Source organism: Chenopodium album, chromosome 27 (assembly GCF_948465745.1).
Source record: "Chenopodium album chromosome 27, dcCheAlbu1.1, whole genome shotgun sequence".
Lineage (NCBI taxonomy): Eukaryota > Viridiplantae > Streptophyta > Magnoliopsida > Caryophyllales > Amaranthaceae > Chenopodium > Chenopodium album.
In genome coordinates this window covers 7680782-7699995 of record NC_137860.1, presented here as the reverse complement: position 1 = coordinate 7699995, position 19214 = coordinate 7680782, and the positions used below count along the sequence as shown (strand labels likewise).

The 19214-nt window shown below is 34.5% G+C and overlaps 2 protein-coding genes across 2 annotated transcripts; one reads left to right on the top strand and one right to left on the bottom strand.

Moving 5' to 3' along the window:
* LOC145619622 (uncharacterized) lies at nucleotides 1-657 on the top strand. The gene has a single exon (XM_081674333.1). The coding sequence runs from the start codon at nucleotides 1-3 to the stop codon at nucleotides 655-657; it is 657 nt and encodes a 218-aa protein (XP_081530459.1).
* Nucleotides 658-3205: 2548 nt separating this feature from the next.
* On the bottom strand, nucleotides 3206-15890 carry LOC145621112 (flowering time control protein FPA-like). Its single transcript, XM_081675844.1, has 4 exons — nucleotides 15653-15890; nucleotides 15145-15519; nucleotides 4898-6123; nucleotides 3206-4569 (listed from the first exon to the last, which is right to left on the bottom strand). The coding sequence occupies exons 1-4, from the start codon at nucleotides 15653-15655 to the stop codon at nucleotides 3432-3434; spliced, it is 2742 nt and encodes a 913-aa protein (XP_081531970.1). The 5' UTR covers nucleotides 15656-15890; the 3' UTR covers nucleotides 3206-3431.
* Nucleotides 15891-19214: the final 3324 nt, after the last annotated feature.

The following is a 19214-nucleotide window of genomic DNA, read 5'->3' as shown; positions in this document are numbered from 1 at the left end:
ATGCGAAAACATGTTTTTATTCGCATTGTCGATACCTTAACCGAAGCCGATGATTTCTTCAAACAAAGGTCAGATGCAACTGGAAGACTTGGTGCCTCTCCCCTACAAAAGTGCACTACAGCAATACGGATGCTAGCATACGACACTTCAGTTGATCGTGTTGACGAGTATTTGAAGTTGGGAGCTAGTACGGCAAGAGAATGTCTTACACATTTTGTTGAAGGGGTCATTGCTTGCTTCTCAGAGCAGTATTTAAGAAAACCAACTGTCGAAGATATCCAACATCTTCTTCATGAAGGGGAGCGTCGTGGTTTCCCAGGCATGCTTGGGAGCATTGACTTTATGCATTGGCTGTGGAAAAATTGTCCAGTTGGATGGAAAGGCATGTATCAAGGAAGATCCCGAACTGCAACTGTAATTTTAGAAGCAGTTGCTTCTTGGGATACATGGATTTGGCATGCCTTTTTCGGAACACCAGGATCAAAAAATGATATCAATGTACTCCAGCGTTCACCTGTTTTCGACGATTTGTTAAATGGTCGATCACCACAAATTAGTTATGTTGTGAATGGGAATACCTACACTCAAGGGTATTACCTAACCGACAGTATATATCCCAAGTGGGTGGGTTTCATCGACGCTATCACGGCTCCTTAAACAGCTCAGCAAAAGTTATTTAGTAAGAGATAAGAAAGTGTTAGAAAGGATGTTGAACATGCTTTTGGGGTACTACAAGCAAGGTTTGCTATAATTCGTAATCCCGCATTGGCGTAGACCCCTGAGATACTATGGAAAATTATGATGGCATGTATTATCATGCACAACATGATTGTAGAAGATGAACGAGAATCATATCAAAACTATAGAGACCCAAGTGATGACTTCGCTACAACCGGAAAATGTAGCCGGTTCATCAACTGGAAAAGTGGAAATGCTAAGGGACCATTTCTTGTTACTCGTGGGCAGTTCACAGAGCGAAATTTGAATCATTTGATAGCAAGGAGGGAAGACCTTCGGAATAAACAAATGCATATGCGCTTGAAGAACGACTTGGTGGAACATATATGGAGAAAATATCAAGGATCCATTTCATAATCCACGTTTAAGAAATTAATTTCTTTAAAGTTTATGTTATTTGCATTTTAACGTTTCTTTATTGAATTAACTTTGTTATTTAATATTAGAAGTTTCGATGTATTTTTTAATTAACGCCTTAATGCTATTAATTCTAATTAACGTCTTACTGTTATTTTTGTTTTCATTTTTTTTTTTGACGAGTATTTTTATTTTCAATTTGTTATAATTGAGTTTAGTATTTCAGTAAAAAATTAATGTAACAAATGTTTGTTGACAAAATATATAATGGTATATTTGTAAAAAGTAAGAGAGAGAAGAGGAGGATGAGAAAGAGGATCCTTAATTGATGTGGGGGAAATAGGGGATGAAAAATAGTTAAAAGGATGAAGTTAGTGGAAAGTGGGGTATATGAAATAGAAAATGAGATGTTAAAACAAGAATAAAAGATAGAGTATATTAGAGGATGAGGATGTTATTGCCCAGCATCAATAGTGGAGAGGATTACTCTCCTTTTAGTCATCCTTTTTCAATTCTGAGAGGATCCTTATTAATGTTTAACATGTTAAAAGGATCCTTTTAGCAAAAGGAATGGGTGTTTGACTACAGTCGGTATTAGAAGCAAGTCTGTGAAGTAAAGGAAAAAATGAAGAGTGCCTATACTCTTGCCTTGATTGGTAGTAACTATAACATCAAAAGAGTTATGATTTACTCACTATTGGAAAGCCAAGATGCATATGAGATTCTTCGATCTGATCTGGGAAAATAAAGTCACTACTAAGCATCAATTTATTGCTTGGATGGCTATTTAGTAGAGACTAAAAACTCGAGACAATTTACATATGAGCGTGTAGTAGAATAAGAAGATGTGTTTACTATGATGTGCAAGCTCATGAGCATTTATTCTGTCAATGCAAATCAATTGCATTCTATGGGCTGAGATTTGAAATTGGCTTGTTTTGAACCTAAAAGTATACCTAATCAAGTTAAGCCTGGCCCGCTGGCCCGACCCAATTTTGGGTGGGTTTTGGGCAGTTCGAGTTTAAAAAATTTTGGGCAGGCTTGGGAAATCATTTTTTTCTGCAGTTTTTAGTTACTATTTTTTGCCCTGACAGAAAAGCCCGCTCGACCCAGCTAGTTTGGGCGGGTTTGGGCACATATATTTCAGCTCGAAGCTTGGCCCGGCCCGGTCTAATGAATGGGCTAATTTTTTTCACCTTGGTTAATAGTTATACTACCCTTATAATTTGTTATAACTCTTTGACCTACTTTGACTATTGTTTGTGATTTATATATAAGAAAAAAATATAGTTATGTGAGTACTTATTTGAATAGTCTCAATGAAATGATTATTAATTTTCAATTATTATAATGTATACTTAGAGCTTGTTCTCTTCACCTTATAAAAATGAGTTTTAGGTCTAATAAGTTCAAATCAGTTCAGATAATTTCCAATAAGTTTAATAAGATCTAAGAAGTTGAATAAGGTCTAATAAGTTCAATAAGATTTAATAACTTTCAATAAGTTAATAAGGTCTCATAAGTTCCAAAAAGTTAAATAAGGTCTAATAAGCTCCTATAAGTTCTAATCAAGGCTAATAATAAGGACTACTAAGGTCCAACAAGTTTTGATAAGATTCAAAAGGTTCTAATAAGTCCAGTAAGGTCTAATAGATTTTAATAAGTTCAATAAGATCTAATAAGTTCAATAAGGTTCAATAAGGTCTAATAGATTTTAATAAGTTTTATAAGATCTAATAAATTCAATAAGGTTTAATAAGTTTATTAAAGTATAATAAGATTAGATAAGTTAGTTCAGGTATAATAAGATGAAAAGAACATACCCTTATTGATAATTAAAGATGTTATTGATCAAAGATCTACATTGATATATATGCCAAAGAAAAATAAAGTAATAAAATATAGAGGAAATATATATTAATATAAGAGAGAATGAAAAAGAATATGTTGGAAAAAAAATGTGAAAAAGAATTGAGATAGTGGAAAGTGATGTGAGAGAGTTAGTATGATGTGTTAAATGGAGGAAAGGAGAGAAAAATGGGAAAGGATATATGTATACTTTCCATTGTTCATGCTTTAGGGCTTAAAGGTAGATTATTTGGTGGATTAATTAGTAAACCCCTCATTTAAAGGTAAATTTTGATTAAAAATCTTTTCTGTTTTTTTTTTTTTAAGTACAGTGCATGATCATGTTCACCTGCTTGGTGCAACCAGAACTTCCCTTCCAAAATTATCATAAATTTTTTTAAAAAAATTCTAAGTTTATCCTTTTCACTATTTTGGGGTAGAAGGGGGAGTGGATGATTCTGAAATTCAACTCCTAACATCTCAACCAATTAAGGTGCCTTTCCTTGTTGGATTTGCTGAAGCAAAGCTGCAGCAAGTTGCAAAGTTGCTTGCAGTCGTTTCTGAGGATCAGCTTCACCATCATCTTGTGCATTACCTGTGTTCACAATCTCTTGATTCCCCTGTGTTGCCATGGGACCAGCATGAGCGAATGCCCGCACGTTCTCTGCTTGCGCTGGTTGCTGCTGCAGCTGACTAAACGGAGATGGTGACATGTCAGAAGAGACCTGATTTGCTGTTTGTGAAGCATTATATCTTGGGGGAACTCTTGACAGACTTTCATGTTTATTTCCGAAGCCAGATGATCTATAAACATTAGCAGCTGGAGGGGAGCGGTTTGTAGTTTGCCTTTGTAGCTGCCCCCGCTGAGAGACATCAGCATGCTGCTCTTGTTGAAAACCACCCAGAGGCAAAGAAGGTACAGATGATGAAAATTTTTGTTCATGAAGAGACGACCTGCTACCATCAGAATATTCGGTACCAGCATCATAAATAACCCTGCTAATCTCTGTACCACCCCTACCAGAATTGGAATTATTATATCCTTCAGAAACAGGATATGCTTGCAATGTTGCATCCCGAGGGGCAGGGTAACCAGGTTGGAAGTTGTGTCTACTTTCCATGTGATAGGGGATGCTTCCGCTTCCATGATCATAAGATGGGAATGGTGATGGAGCTGAAGCTTTGCTATTTCCTTGTAAAGATGCACGATCAACGTCTGAAGGTATAGGAGAGGGACCTGACAATTGCAATTTGCTGTATGATGTATCAGCATGTGAATAAACGGCATCTCTAATTTTCATCTCATTCTCCAGAGGATGAGAAGCCAAGGTAGGACTAGATGGTTCTAAACTTAAAACTACACCAGATATACTTAGCTTCCCAGGTATTTTTAGTATGTTCTCAGAGAAATCTGAAGGGGGGACAAGAAACAAGGTGTTCCTATCATCCAACTTAGCAACTGCTGCCCGTTGCTTCTCTTCCAGATAATGCATAAATTCATTATAATATACCATATCTCCATCACTGGCAGGGACGAAAAAGACAACCCAAGAGCAGGCAGCCTGATAATAATGCTTAGAAAGCATATCAAGTCCAGTCCGTGCAGTGCAATCTAGGAACTCTGGCCTGCAAAAGAAGAGTTGTCACTGAGTTACCAAGAAAATGAAGGTGCATGGAGAGGAAATAATATGTAATGAACATAAAACCTTTTCACGCTATTAATTTTATTCGTGCTAATGGTGTGCTGTAATTGTGCTATTATTGTATAATCATACTGCTAATCTAGTTGAACCAGTGAGAAATCCCACATTTTAGTGATACTTCACCCACTTTGGCCCCTCCCCCTCCCATTTACTTTTCTTATTACTTTTTTAAATAAAATGGAAGTGGTCAAAGCACAGTACTAGCTTAAACAGGTAACTTTAGGAAGTCATGAGGAAAGGTTTGTACTAACAAGAAGAAATCCATGACTTTTCCGACTGGAAAGCAACGAGCTTGGCAGACAGGAGTTCCACCCTTTGCTATAGTACCCTCCCATTTCCACTCCTTCGTTCCTCGCTGATGCAACTCAGAGGGGGTTCTTTTCCACTCAGCTGGAACTGATGACGAATTTGGAGGAGGTGACCGGAAAGTATCATGAGATGATCCCCAATTGTCACGCCTATCCCCTAAAGATCGATTTACGTTTGGAAGATTCTCTGGCAGTCTTCTATACGGAATAGGATGTCCAGACTCGTCTGACAAAGAAAATTCAGAAACTAATCCAGGGAAAACATGCTTATCCTGGCTTACATTATGCAAAGGATATTCAGGAAGCTCCTCGTGTGGAAAGGAATCAATTTTCAATTTCTTTCCTCTGTGATAGTTATAAGTATCCTCCGGCAAGTCCCTTAGATCTTCTGGAAATGGACTTTTTCTTCTCAGGTTTCGAGGAGAAAAATCATGATATTGAGCACTTCCATCTCTAAAAGGACTCCTACCATATTCCTGCCGCCCTTGTGGTGGACCTATATCTGGTCCAAGTTCATGAAATCTTCTGTCTTCATACGAACCACCAGTATGAGCCCATGGAGACTCCAGCCTCCTGAAGGTCCTAATTTCAGGATCTTCATATTCCATGTTTGGGTGATGAGGGACCCTAATGCTTGGATCTTCAGGTTCTCTGACATTTCTATTAGTGCGTAAGTTATCAGAAGATCCAATCTGATTAAAGGACTTAGAATGTGGAGGAGGAGCATTAGGCCCCAGACTTCGCCTACCACCAGCAGAAGAAGCATGATCTTTCCTAGCAAAAGATATATGCACGCGTGGATTTCCAAACAACTTTCCTTGGAGAGTTTCTTTAGCCCTGCAAGCTGATGCTAGATTCCTGAACTGGACAAATGCATATGTACGACCTGGGAATGCAGTTATCTTGTCAATATCTCCAAATGGAGAAAAAGCCTTCCTTAATATCGCTTCATCCACTTTCAAGCATGATGGAAAGCCTATCCATAAAATTTCAGTTGGATGATCTGAGCCACGTTCATTTCTCCTTGGACTATCTGGATAGTATGCATCAGGACTAGCAGGACGCTTTCTGGATTCCCTTGGTGAGAATGCTGAACTTCTGTTTCGAGGTTGCAGCTCATCTCGATGTTGCAAGTACAACTCATCACGTGGAGGAGCAGATGACTTGTCCTGGGATTCAGAGTCTATAAATTAAATTGTATGCAAGAAAACATTACAATAAGCTAACAATCAGCAATCTAAAACAAGTTACAATAACAGGATTGCATGATCGAACAGCCTCAAAGGAGAGTTCCAATAATTTCAACAAAATATCATCTTTCACCACATTTATATAAGTTAAACAAGTTGCATCTGTCTTAGACACTAACAGAGGAATTGACAAAGAATCACCCTCCCAATGTTCATTATTCATGTCTCCAAATATCCAGTCAATCATAGAATGTTCATATTCTTACTTAGAATCCCAATAAATCTTAGAAACAATTCCTCACTTTCTTACAAAAATATATCTAGAAAATCATCTAACACACTAAGACTGTATGCACCATGACTCCATGAATTAGTTATCTCACCAGTTGCAAAGAAATCAATCTAATCACGCACCTAAGAACATCAGCTAGAATACAGACCTAAATCATCCAAGACATGTAATCGTAGATGCCCATACAGGTAAATAAACAGACAGCACCTTAACACAGGCACATAAAGATAAAGCCACACAACTAACACAAGTACACATGTACTTATGTCCATACACAGAGAATTTCCTCAAAGTATAGCCTTAGATATCCAAAAATTTTGTCAGGATGTGCGTTCTCCAGACATTATAGGTAGACAGATTTTAGGTAAATTATTACACCTTTAAAAAAAACTAAGGGCCTGTTCTCTTCAGCTTATTTTCAGTTTAGTTCAGCTCCAATAAGTTCAGTTCAGTTCTCATCATAATTTCCTTCTCTCATAAAATATTCAGTTCAGTTGAACTCCAATAAGTTCAGTTCAGTTCAGTTCAACTCAAATGAGTTCAGTCAATCAGAACAGGCCCTAAGATACATCATTTACAGAATTGTAAAAAGAACCATACACTGCAAAGACATCCAGATGTTAGCAAAAGAACACATCAAATGCCGAAAACCCTGCGCATCAAAAGTTCGGTTTTGGATGAGATGCAAAAAAAAAAAAAAAAAAAAAAAAAAAAAAAAAAAAAAAAAAAAGATGTATGCTTTGGTGTGGTAACAGGCCCTATTTTTTTTTTCTTTTTCTTAATTTTGAAATGTTATATATTAGTAAATCAAATCGATATCTACCAAAGAAATAATACTTTGAGGCAAATTTACAGTAAATACAATCTCATTTCCAACATTCACAACCATTTAAGCAACACAATGCACAACCACTATTCCCACCCCTTTTAACTTGACCAATATCAAAAGAAGATAACAAAATCCAAGAACCAATATGAATAACTTGACAATGATTATCCATAAGCAACAACTTACGGATAAATATTGGCATGTTACTAAGCAGTACCCTATGCTTTTTGAGAATGGCTTCAGAAGCCGTATGCAAATAGACCAGTTGAAAGCTTGATGTTTTTATGAAATAATGCTTACATCAAATCAGGAAAAAATTCCATGAGTGTAAAATAAATTTGCAGCTAGAATCACCTTTATCTTTACAACTTTTTATCTTTACAACTTTCACAATGTACTCAATAACTGAATTCAGCTGATGCAGCTTCTAAACTTCCTTCACTACATCTATAAATTTTTATCAACAAACTAAATGCACATAGTGTCTCACAGTTGACAGTATATTACACCCTTGACGAAACATCCAATAATCATTGCATGAAAGTCAATGACAAAGGTTGAACACACAATATTCAAGACACGTGAAGTCAAAGGATGCATGCAAAAGTGCCAACAAACAAAGACATTCACTTTTTACCCCAGACAGATTTAATAAAAGATAACAAATTATGCCTTCACCACTACTCCTTGTCTAACATTAATATTATTCATTCAGTGTGTAGTTATTACCTTGGAAAATAAGTTCAAGTATTTTCAGATAAATTGATTTCAAATGAAAAGAGCACACCCTCAGTGAAGATCTAGACAAGAGAAATATAATATGAGGATATATAAATCAATCAAGCTGGGACAGATCGATATGCAATCCCGTTCTTCAGCCCTTTGCTATAGGCACCAAAATTTCTTCATGTGATATCTTTACATAAAGTGATTGATCCAGAAAACCAATTTTAATCTAATCATAAAACATTTGAGCAGCTACATATTGCCAACCCAAAGAAACAAATAAACAAATCAGAACCAGGGAAGACCTGATAAAAGGGATAAAGAGAAGGGTCTTCACCCTTATGAAATGAATAGGGAAATCGATAATTCAAGCATTCCAAGGTCCAAAACTCATTCTAAGGTAGGCAACAATTACATAAGCTACTATTTATCTACACAGGAATTTAATCCATTTTGTAATCTTCATATCTTAGACTTAAATCATGTGTTTCAAATTGCCTCTTTAGCCCCACTCCCACTAGCAAAATACTCCACCCCAACATTGAACATGAATATAAAAAATAAAAAATAAAAACATATAAAACATATAAAACAAATAAAAAAAGAGAGAGAAAAACAGGGGAAAAAATTCATGAGTAAAAGTCTCAAAACTTGTGGCAATAAAATCTTTCACTTAGCTTTCAGCATGCCAAATACAAAATTTGTCCATTTCACATCAAATGACCCTTATTTTTCTACTCCAATTCTCCACAAGGGCATAAGGAACTAGTGTAAGTTTCTACCAAAGAAAGCTTCAACAATTAAATGACATTGCAACATTAGGTAGTCTAATGTTCAAACTAATATAAGATAAAAGAATAACAAGTGTCATCATCAAACAAATATGAGATATAAGAATATCAAGTAATATCTAACTTTTAATGAGCAATGCTTGTATCAAAGAAACTAGAACAAGGAATTCAGGCACTGTTTGCCAATGATAAACTACAATGTAAGTGAGTTAAGAAAAAAAGGTCTTAAAAAGTTGCAATGTATATTAACATTACCACACTAATTCAGATCACACAACTGCCAATCTGCCATACATCATAAAACAAGAAATTCATTCAAGAACAGTAACATGGTACAAGATTCTTCATTTCAAGTACCTGAACTAGCCTTGACACTAAAAAAATATGGGTATGAAATCCATATCTAGCAATTGAATTACAAGTCAGGCATATCATCATATAATCATAAAGTTCGAACCATAAACCCAAAGATAAAGAGATAAAGAGCATATGCCTGTATCTAGGCTTAAGATTAAATTTATAAAAATAGGGAGAAATTTGTCAAAACAAACCTTTTGTGAGAAAAACCTTTATTAAAATTTTCTGACAACTTCTGACCTTCAATTTTTTTTTTATAGTTTTTTGCAAAATACAACATTACAACCTTACCTTACTTTCCGACATTAACCGACCAATTTCAGACATTGGCCCGCACGTGCAAGTCACATGACATTCAAAAATTCTATTTCCACCCTATCTTTCTTCTATTTCCACTCTATCTTGTTCATCCATTAATTCCCAATACAACAATTCTTCAACTAAAGTATGAATCCCATTCTTATTTATAATATCTTAATGTAAATTTTTCAATTGAAGTATTAGCTTTAATCTCCTCTTAAAATTATCAAAAAAAAAAAAAAACATCTTCTTTGCTTCCCCTTTTCAAATTCACATTATCCTCCATCAATTCACAATTGGATAATTTTTGTTTGGGGGTATGTATCCCATTTTGTGGGCAAAGACAAGTATGTTTCAAACAAAGACATTTAAAAATGCTAGGATTTAAGCAACTTTTCATCTACTCATTGCTTCCCCTTCTTTCATTAAAAAAAATTAGAGACAAGAACCATGATTCTTATACATCAATTGCAGAAATTTAGACAATGCAGAGGTGGAAACATGCATTACCTTGGACAATATGGGTTGAATTAAGATGGGCAACATTCAAATTGAAAGATCAATGGAGAACTCAAGTGAATTTAGATCTTCTAAGTCTCTACTGAAGAGAGACATAGAGTCAAGCAAAGTTGGGAGGGAAAGGGGTATAGTAAAAGAAATAAGGCTCATGTGAATGGCACATGTTGGTCAACACTTGAAATTCATCGGTAAACATCAAAAAGTACGGTAAGGTTGTAATTTGGAAAAAAAAAATGGAATAAGGTCTAAACTTGCCATAAAATTTTTATAAGGTTGTTTCTCGTCAAAAGTGTTATCTAAAAGGTCTTTTTGACACATCCTAAAATTTTGAAATAAATAAATAAAAATAGAATAAAATAAAAAAATTTAAAAAATACATCTTGAAGAGTGCTTCTCCAAACAAAATAAAGCCTAAGTTATGTGGACATGTGTTTTAGAATAAGGAAACCCATAAATGCTTTGTTCCAACACCCATCTCTAATTTCAAGACAAAATTACTTTTTTCCTCCAAAGAAAGACTATCAAAAATCAAACTACAATCCAATGAAGACAAGGTAATATTCAGTCAATATATGTTAATGCCAGCAACTTTCGTGCACAAGTAACACATGCACAGTTGTGGAATAATGATAACATAGGAGTGGCTTCAAGTTCAAATGGCAGCTCATAATCACACTATAACACACAGCAATATCACAAGTTATACAGATATAACACCTACAAGAAAGATGCTGAATTGATTAAGGTAAGAGACATTGTAGTTGCAAAATTCTTTTCAAGACATCACCTGATATATTTGGTTAGATAAAAATCTCAAGTGGTTGTTAGTTTTACAAAAGAAGTGGAAGTTCCCATAATTTTAAGTTGATGGGAATTAAACATCATAATCATTTTCATAGGAATTTTCTAAAGTTGTTTGATGAGAAATGGGGAACTTCCCATAGAAATTTCTACTTACCTAAGGGAGACTAGGTTAGCAAATTCCTACATTTTGTGGGAAGTCGAAATTATTAGAAAGTTCTACTCTCCCATTTCACAATTTTTTTGCCAACCAAACAACTCACCTACCTTGCATTTCCTAGGAAGTCCTGCTTTCCATGTTCAGTTTTGTTAACCAAACAATCACTTAGAGTCTCTAAAATAAGTTTGCCAGAGTAGGTGTAGTTTGTTTCTGTGACTATATGATCTACTATTCACCTTTATTGCCATAGGTAGGGGGTGCTACCAATAAACTTCTCATATAAAGATTCAACAGAATAGGGGAAACCATAAATGGTTACACTAAACCTTTCTCGTATAAGGCAGATCTCTTTAATCTAAAGAAAAAAATATATATATATATAGACAGAAGCTAAACTGCAACCGACTTCCCTTTATGTGAGGATGAAACAGGCAGAGTTTTCTTCCATTTGCTTTCTCAGATCAAGAAAATCTGATCTGTATGCATTGAACAGTATCCTAAATATAAAATCTGTAGCCCTGCTTATTTTCATTTGTGTTCCTTTGCCTATTTAGTAAGATGATAGTATGATACTATATCTCTGATAACTTCCTTCTTGCAGTTTGTATTTACAATGTGACCTACTATACCCTTCATGGAAACAGGCAGGAGATGCATTTACATAATTCCTCAAGCCCAAATTCAACAGAGTTGTTGACTAGGGGTAACATGTAGTGGTATTCAAGAGCTCCTTAAGAGTTCCAATTCATCAAATTCTGCCCTCTTACACTCTATATCTGTCTCTCTAGAATTAATTTCATTTTCTTCAGAAATTAAAAGATGCACAGTAGCTATGAGGTGCACCCATCGTCCCAGTGTAAATTGGAGAAAGGATGAACATTATTGCGTTCTTTTTCATCAGATTACTCAGATATCCATCTCTTGGGTAATGTAAAATGGTACCGGCATGTTACATGGTTTTGAGAACAAAGGCAAAGCCCCTAAATATTACGTAGCAAAATTTAGTGGCTGATATTCATTTTAAATGCTCATACCAAACCCTTGACAGCATTACTAGACCTTGATAAAAGGGCATGATACATGCTCATCAATGTGTAATCATGGGTGTATTGGGATTACACAACGTGAGAATGCTACATCTTAAAAGTGGATGATAAAACTCATCCTATTGAACACCTAACGTTTGATGTAAGTCCTTTAACAAAATAGATTTGAGGCTTAATAGCTGAATTCCGAAGACATCCATGGCTACAGACGTGCATATCAACTCAAGCTCACAATATTATGACTCAAACTTAACAGGGCAACCAGACAATCAGCAAGTGTTGACCCCTATCAACAAGTTATATGAAGGCATAGAAAAATTTTGCTCAAGGAAAAAGCTTTACTAAATGGGTCTTCACAGTTAATACAGTAATTCCCAGATATTAGTTAATGCTTTAAACATCTTTTCTCTTTAGGTTGCAACTGAAGAGATGACACTTGACCCCGGAAACTATGCTTCATACATATTGATGCTGAAAAATATGCTACTGTGAGCCTGTAAGTACAGATTTTATGTCTTAGTTTCCAAATAAAATTCTTTTGCTATTGTGTTACTGATCAAAAATTGTGCACTACAGTCAGAAAAATGAGTCTGGCAATAATTTATTTCTGTTGCATTGCCATTCTAGTACTTCAGCATTCCCAATAGAAATTAATTGAGACGTTTTAGCATCATGCATTTATGCCTGCCTTTTGGGAATGTACTCACAACCAGAACGTATGACATAACTAGCACACTTTGGGAGTTTGGATCGTAAAGGAAAGTCACATTACTAGATTTTATGCATAGCTTTAACATAGAAGGTGCATAGTGGAAACTGGAAAGGAGCCATTGTAATGACTAGTAGGATACTAGGAAACAGAATATTAGATACACCTTAACTTGATTAATGTTGGAATAGCAGCTGCATGGTTTTATATTATCAAGTTAATATCTTCTTAATTTAAGGAACTGATACCACAGATTGACAGCAGAAGTGCTATTTCATTTCAGTATTAAAATATTGCACTGCATATTAGTTGTCTCAATTTCTTTAAATAAGTCCACTATTTAACTCTTTAGTATAATGAAACAATTTGGATAAGTCCACAACTAAGCTTTTTTTAGTATGTGGTAATATTTGGTTATAGTAAATCAAACCAAATGTTAGTTGGAAGCTACCCCTCAGCAATCAGTAAAAGAAGTGAACATAGTCATACAAGTCACTCATGGCGAATGTTCTTTTGAGGAGCTTGGAAAGTGTTTGATGTTAGTGTAGTGTCGTTTCATTCTTGGCGATGATGAATTAGATTCTGCAATTAATTAATTAATTGAGTATTAAAACTATTAACCAATAAACCTAATTTGTTTGGGTAATGCATCAAATGGTTTGTTTAGCGTCTCTTTGGCACAAATTGGCTATTGCGAATGTTTATAAGAGAATTGTAATAAGATTCAGTCATAATGAGGCACTAGTAACAGTCATATTACTTGAGCATATCTTGTCTTATATGATCAGACCTCCCACTTTATATACTAATAACGTTTTTTTTTTTTTTTTATCCAAGAGAGAATCAGAGATGAAAGACAGCAGCAGTTCCACCAAGTATGATTTGAGTAAGAGCTGTATCATTTGTGAACCACTAAAGCACTGTACAATCATGACTCGTGAAATTTGTTCCAGATAATTTCTGTTTTCACTCATGAATCCCTTCAAGTTTTTCTTTCTTACAAAGAGCCTGGGCTCATTTATAGACCTAGCTTAGATTTTCATTTCCATCATTGCTCCTCCCTGTGAGAGGCCAATTTTCCATCAATATAATTTTCCTCACACGAACTTTCAATCAGCAATCAAAATTCTTATTGCAATGTTGTTTATAGTTATTTCTCATATGTACCGTTTTTGAATCTTGCTGGGGGTTTTGAATCTAGTTTCTGGAATAGTTTTTCCTGCTGCCTTGAGAGTTTGTAATCTCAAGTGCTTCTGTGCTGTGCCGGAATTTTTTATCATTTTGCTGAAATCCTGTGCAGATTTTTGTTAAGCCTCTGCTGCTGATTTCTAAGTACTGTTTGTAGCCTTCTCTATTCTATCTCTTTGTATAGACACATTCTTTTGTTTGTCTTTTGCTGGATATATTCATAGTATTTAAGTCATTTTTAAAATTTAAATCCTAGTAAAGCCCTTTTCTTTTTTCCTGTTTTTGTAGTTACTGGTTAGATTGAGGTCAAGAAGATATCTCCTCTGTTTATGCTCTTAGAATTACTTCAGATATGGAAGCTTCTCATAAAGGGTTATGGAAGTTCTTTTCGGCTGAAGCTGAAGATAGGTGATAGTTGACGCAGTAAAATTAAAGATAGGGTTTCCGTGGGTGTCAATATCTATTTACTATCGTTGCACAACAGAATTGCCTCCGATTAAGGATTTGTTTACTTCCAAACGGATTGCGATATCTTTCCATATTAAAAGTAAAGCATAAAATCTTAGGCAATTATTATTTATATACGTCATTAGCCCTAGGGATCTCCTCAATCTGTTACACCCTCTAATAATTGATGGTGCATATGCCACACTTTATTCCATGTTGAAACAGCTGATTGTGAAAACTGATACAACCTAGTTGTTTCCATGTTTATAGCCTAGTTGTATTCATGTTTCAATGGACATTGAATTTTCATAATATTTACTAAGGGAAGTCCAAAAAGGCAGCCACAAGCAAGCACTTTTGGCTGTACATGTAAAGAATCCTGAGACACTCATGTTTATGACATCATCTGTTTATGTGCATCTTTTTCATGCTAATAATCAAATGTATTTCCATATTTGAGCGCCAATGATAACCCAATGTTTTATATAAATTTCGCGCTTATATTTAAAGTCATTTCCATATTTGATCACCAGTGATAACCCTATGGTTTTTACAACCTGCAAATCCATCTGGCATGCCTGGTTTTTGTAATGAGCTTATAATTCTTAGTGAATACTTCATTTACTGATCATATTCATAGTAAATATCCTATTCATTTACTGATCATATTCATATTAAACATTTCAAATGTACTAAACTTTTTCAACTTGAAAAACTCCATACATTAAATTCCAAAATGAAGTACATAAGCAGAATATATGACACAAATATGTTGGCATAGAATCACCAATATTAAGACGAAAACGATAAAGGGTAGACAAAAGAAGAAACTAACCGACTTGGCAAACTCAATCCTAAGAGGCATGCCTGCAAGACTAAACCCCTGAAGCGAATTCAAAGCCGCAATTGCATCATCTTCCCTCACATAATTGACAAAGGCGTAGCTCCGACCGGGATGACAGGCAATGTTTTCGAGGTCTCCGAACCTAATGAAGTGATCAGCAAGAGTTGATTGGCTAATGTGGTGAGACAAATTCCCAACCCATAAATGCCGGGAAGGAGGATTATTCTTGCCACGAGAAGGCTTGCTTTCGTCGAAACGAGACGAAGACGATGAAGACGACGAATGATGATTATGGTGTCGCTGACTATGATACTGCTGTGTATGATGATCCCTCCTTGAATGATAATCTCTTCCAACTCTCCCACTCTATAAAACAACAAGTTCACAATCAAATCAATAAGTTTTACAATCAAATCAAAAACCCCACAAAATATAATCATTAAAATGATAATCAATGAAATGGGTATGAACTGAATTGAAGAAAAAGACAGAAAATGACCATTGTTTTGCAGGAAAGATGAAGGGTTTTTCCGGAATTGCTGTGAATTTGAAGAGTTGAAGAAGACGAATTTGATTTAACTAAAAGTGTTGATTAAAATCTTGAAAGTTGAAATGAATGAATGAGAGAATTGAAATGGATGGATTGTAAGAAGATAGATTAATCGAAGTGAAGTTTGCGGTGAAAAAGAGGGGTTTTTTAGGGTTTGGCTACCAAGGAAAAATGAATGTTATTTCCCCAATTTCTTTGTAACGCACTTGAGTCTCTCTATTCAATATTCAACAGCATAAAAAACAGTCATCAAATTTGAAATTTGGCAATGTAGTTTGAAGTTTGAGAAATACAAATTCAGAAATTCTTTATTAATACAGAATTTTTATCAAATTATTGGAGGAGCGTTTAAAGTCACCCTAAAAGTAATTAAAATTTTAAAGTTATTTTTATATATTATACAGTAAAAGATTAAAAGTTACTATTTTTCAATAAATTTTACCCTTAAAAACGATTATAATGTATTAGTAGGCCTAAGCAAAACTATCTGAAAATCCAAAAATCCGATCCGCATCCGATCAAAAAATTTAGGATACCCGATCCGAAAACATTTTCGGATCGGATATCCGATCCGGAAATTTCGGATATCGGATCGGATGTCGGATATCAAAATTTTGGATTTCGGATATCCGATATCCGAAATAAAAGTCGGATATCCGATCCGATATCCGAAAAAATGCACAAACCAACAAACCCTAAACAGGCCCAAATACCCCAAACGGCCCAAAGGCCCAAACTAACAAACTCTTCATCAAAACCCTTGAATCCCACCGCCCCCCCTCTCTCCTCTCAAATCTCTAGCTCCTCTCTCTCTCTCTCCTCTCTTTCTGTAACTCTTCATCACCGCCACTCTCTCTCTTCTTTTTCATCATCCTCTTAAATCTCACTCATCTCAACAAGGACTGCAACCCCACCACCCCTCTCTATCTCTTCTCTTTCATCTTCTTCTCCTCCTTCGACTTTTTCAACCCATCGCACCACCAGCTTCCCATATCTTTCCTTCGATCTGATCCTCACGACTACTATACTGGCGACTCATGCAATACCCTCCTTCAACAACCGCAACAACAGCTGCGACCATTTAGGTCATTGATCCCTCGAGCTTCCAACCCACAACGCTGACAACGCCTCTTCTCAACTTCATTTCAATGTATTTCTTTGTTTTGTATTTTGATTTGTGTAAAAAAAAATGTTTTGTGATTGGTTTGTGTATAATTTATTTATTTTGTAATTTGTGAAATTTATTTGTTGAATTTTTAAAATTTCTAGTCTATTTGATTTTTTAATGTTGTTCAAGTAGTTGCAATAATTTTTTTTTTTTTTAAAGAAAAGTTGCAATGAATGATTTATGTTTAGAGAATTGATGCGGAATCAGTTTGATTCACCTTTTAAAAAAAATTACCATTAAATTATTATTTATATAATATAATATAATATTATTAAATGGGTCGGATTCACCCTAATGTTTTCCTAAAAAAAATTAAAATGGGTCGGATATTGGATATCCGAGGTATCCGATCCGAAATTTTCGGATATCCGGATATTGTATATCCGACACTTTTTGGATCGGATATGGATATCAAATATAGCAATTTTCGGATACGGATATCCGATCCGAAATCCAGCTTCGGATCGGATATCCGATCCGAAATCCAGCTTCGGATCGGATATCCGATCCGTGCTCACCCCTATGTATTAGATTAATAACATTAGTCTTCATATCATGTATCGATACAATTGTTGTTATTTTAGCACTTACGACCTACAGTTTTTTTTTTATGAATTTTACCACAATCTATTTTTCAAAACATCAAAACTTCTCACTTACTTGGATATCAACTCAAATGTAACGTCATATGGGGCCCATTAACTACATTTTCCCTCCCTTTCTTTCTTTGTGTTTCAATTTCTCATTCCTTTATATTGTACACTCTTAAAATTGGGGAAAAACATCAATTTAAATTACATATTCATGTCAATTATTTCACGAATTGAAGTTTTTCCCCAATTTTAAGAGGATTACAATACTTGGGAATGAGAAATCGAGTGAGAAAGCAAGGAATGGCGGGAAAATGTGATTAATAGGCCCCACATGACGTCACATTTGAGTTGAGAGTCAAGTAGGTGGGAAGTCAGCCACGCTGTTCGATTTCATTTCCTCCTTTGGTTGACGTTTAGATAAATAGTTGGTAAAATTTCAAAAAAAAAAAAAACATAGGTGGCAATTGCTAAAACAACAACAATTGTAGGTAGTAATTGTCAAATTTTTCATTCATTTTCAAAGTCGTACATGCAATAAAATATTTGTTCAACCCAATAATTCTTTTATAAGGCGGTCTTATGTTATATTTTATTATTGTAATACGATCAATTTAACAATTTTTATGGTAATTTAAATCCCTTTAAGGGCAACTTTATATTTGTAATGAGTTTTTTTTTTTTTTTTTTTTTGTAAGCATAATTTGTAATGAGTTTGATTGTTTAATTTTCTTATGGAAAATATATAATAGTTCAGGTGGTTGAAACTCCTCTCCCATTTCAGGTGATCCTGAAATTAGTGGAGCAATGTTTACACATATAATACCTAAAATTAATGCCCTTAATTTTACTTGCTATCATAGAATGATTTGTATAGATTAATTAAGAAATCCATTACACGCATCACGTGTATATAGATCTAGTTTCTATTCAAATATATATACTTAAACCCTCAACATTATTTAGTGTGTGTATGTGTATATATATATATATATATATATATATATATATATATATATATATATGTATGTGTGTGTGTATATATATATATATATATATATATATATATATATATATATATATATATATATATATATATATATAACCAAGTTATAAAGGGTAATATAAATCTAAATGTGCCCAATACTTGCTTCTAATTTCATAGAAGACGATATTTAGTCAACCGAATGTTTATATGGCCCTATTTGGTGATAGTGTTTGAAGTAGCGGTTGCATCAGGAAAAAAAAAATTGGGAGTGTTTGGCAAGATAGCGGTTGCATTAGTGGTTAGCGATTGAGGTAGCGTTTAGGTAGGTTTCTAAACCTTAAAAATAGTAGCGTTTAGAAGTAGCAGGTAGCATTTGACAAATTTTTATTACTTTTTAAATAATATTTATATGAATTTTGATATATTTTAGTATTACAACCGTTACTTTTGCCAAACACTCATATTATATTACTATTAACCCATTCAATCGTTACTTTAACAGCTAAACTATTAATTGATAGCTACTCGCTACCTTAACAGCTACCAACTACTTGAACGTTAAAAGCTACTCGCTACTGCTACTTTTGCCAAATAGGACCATATGTACGTAATAGAAGACAAATTTATACATAAGAGAATTATTATTATAGGTTGGCACATAAATTTCGTCGATTTGATTGGTTAAACGGAGTAATATTTTTTGTTATTGCGAGTATGTAATTTGCACAATGAAATTTGTAATTAAGTGTTAGCCTAATTCGTGGT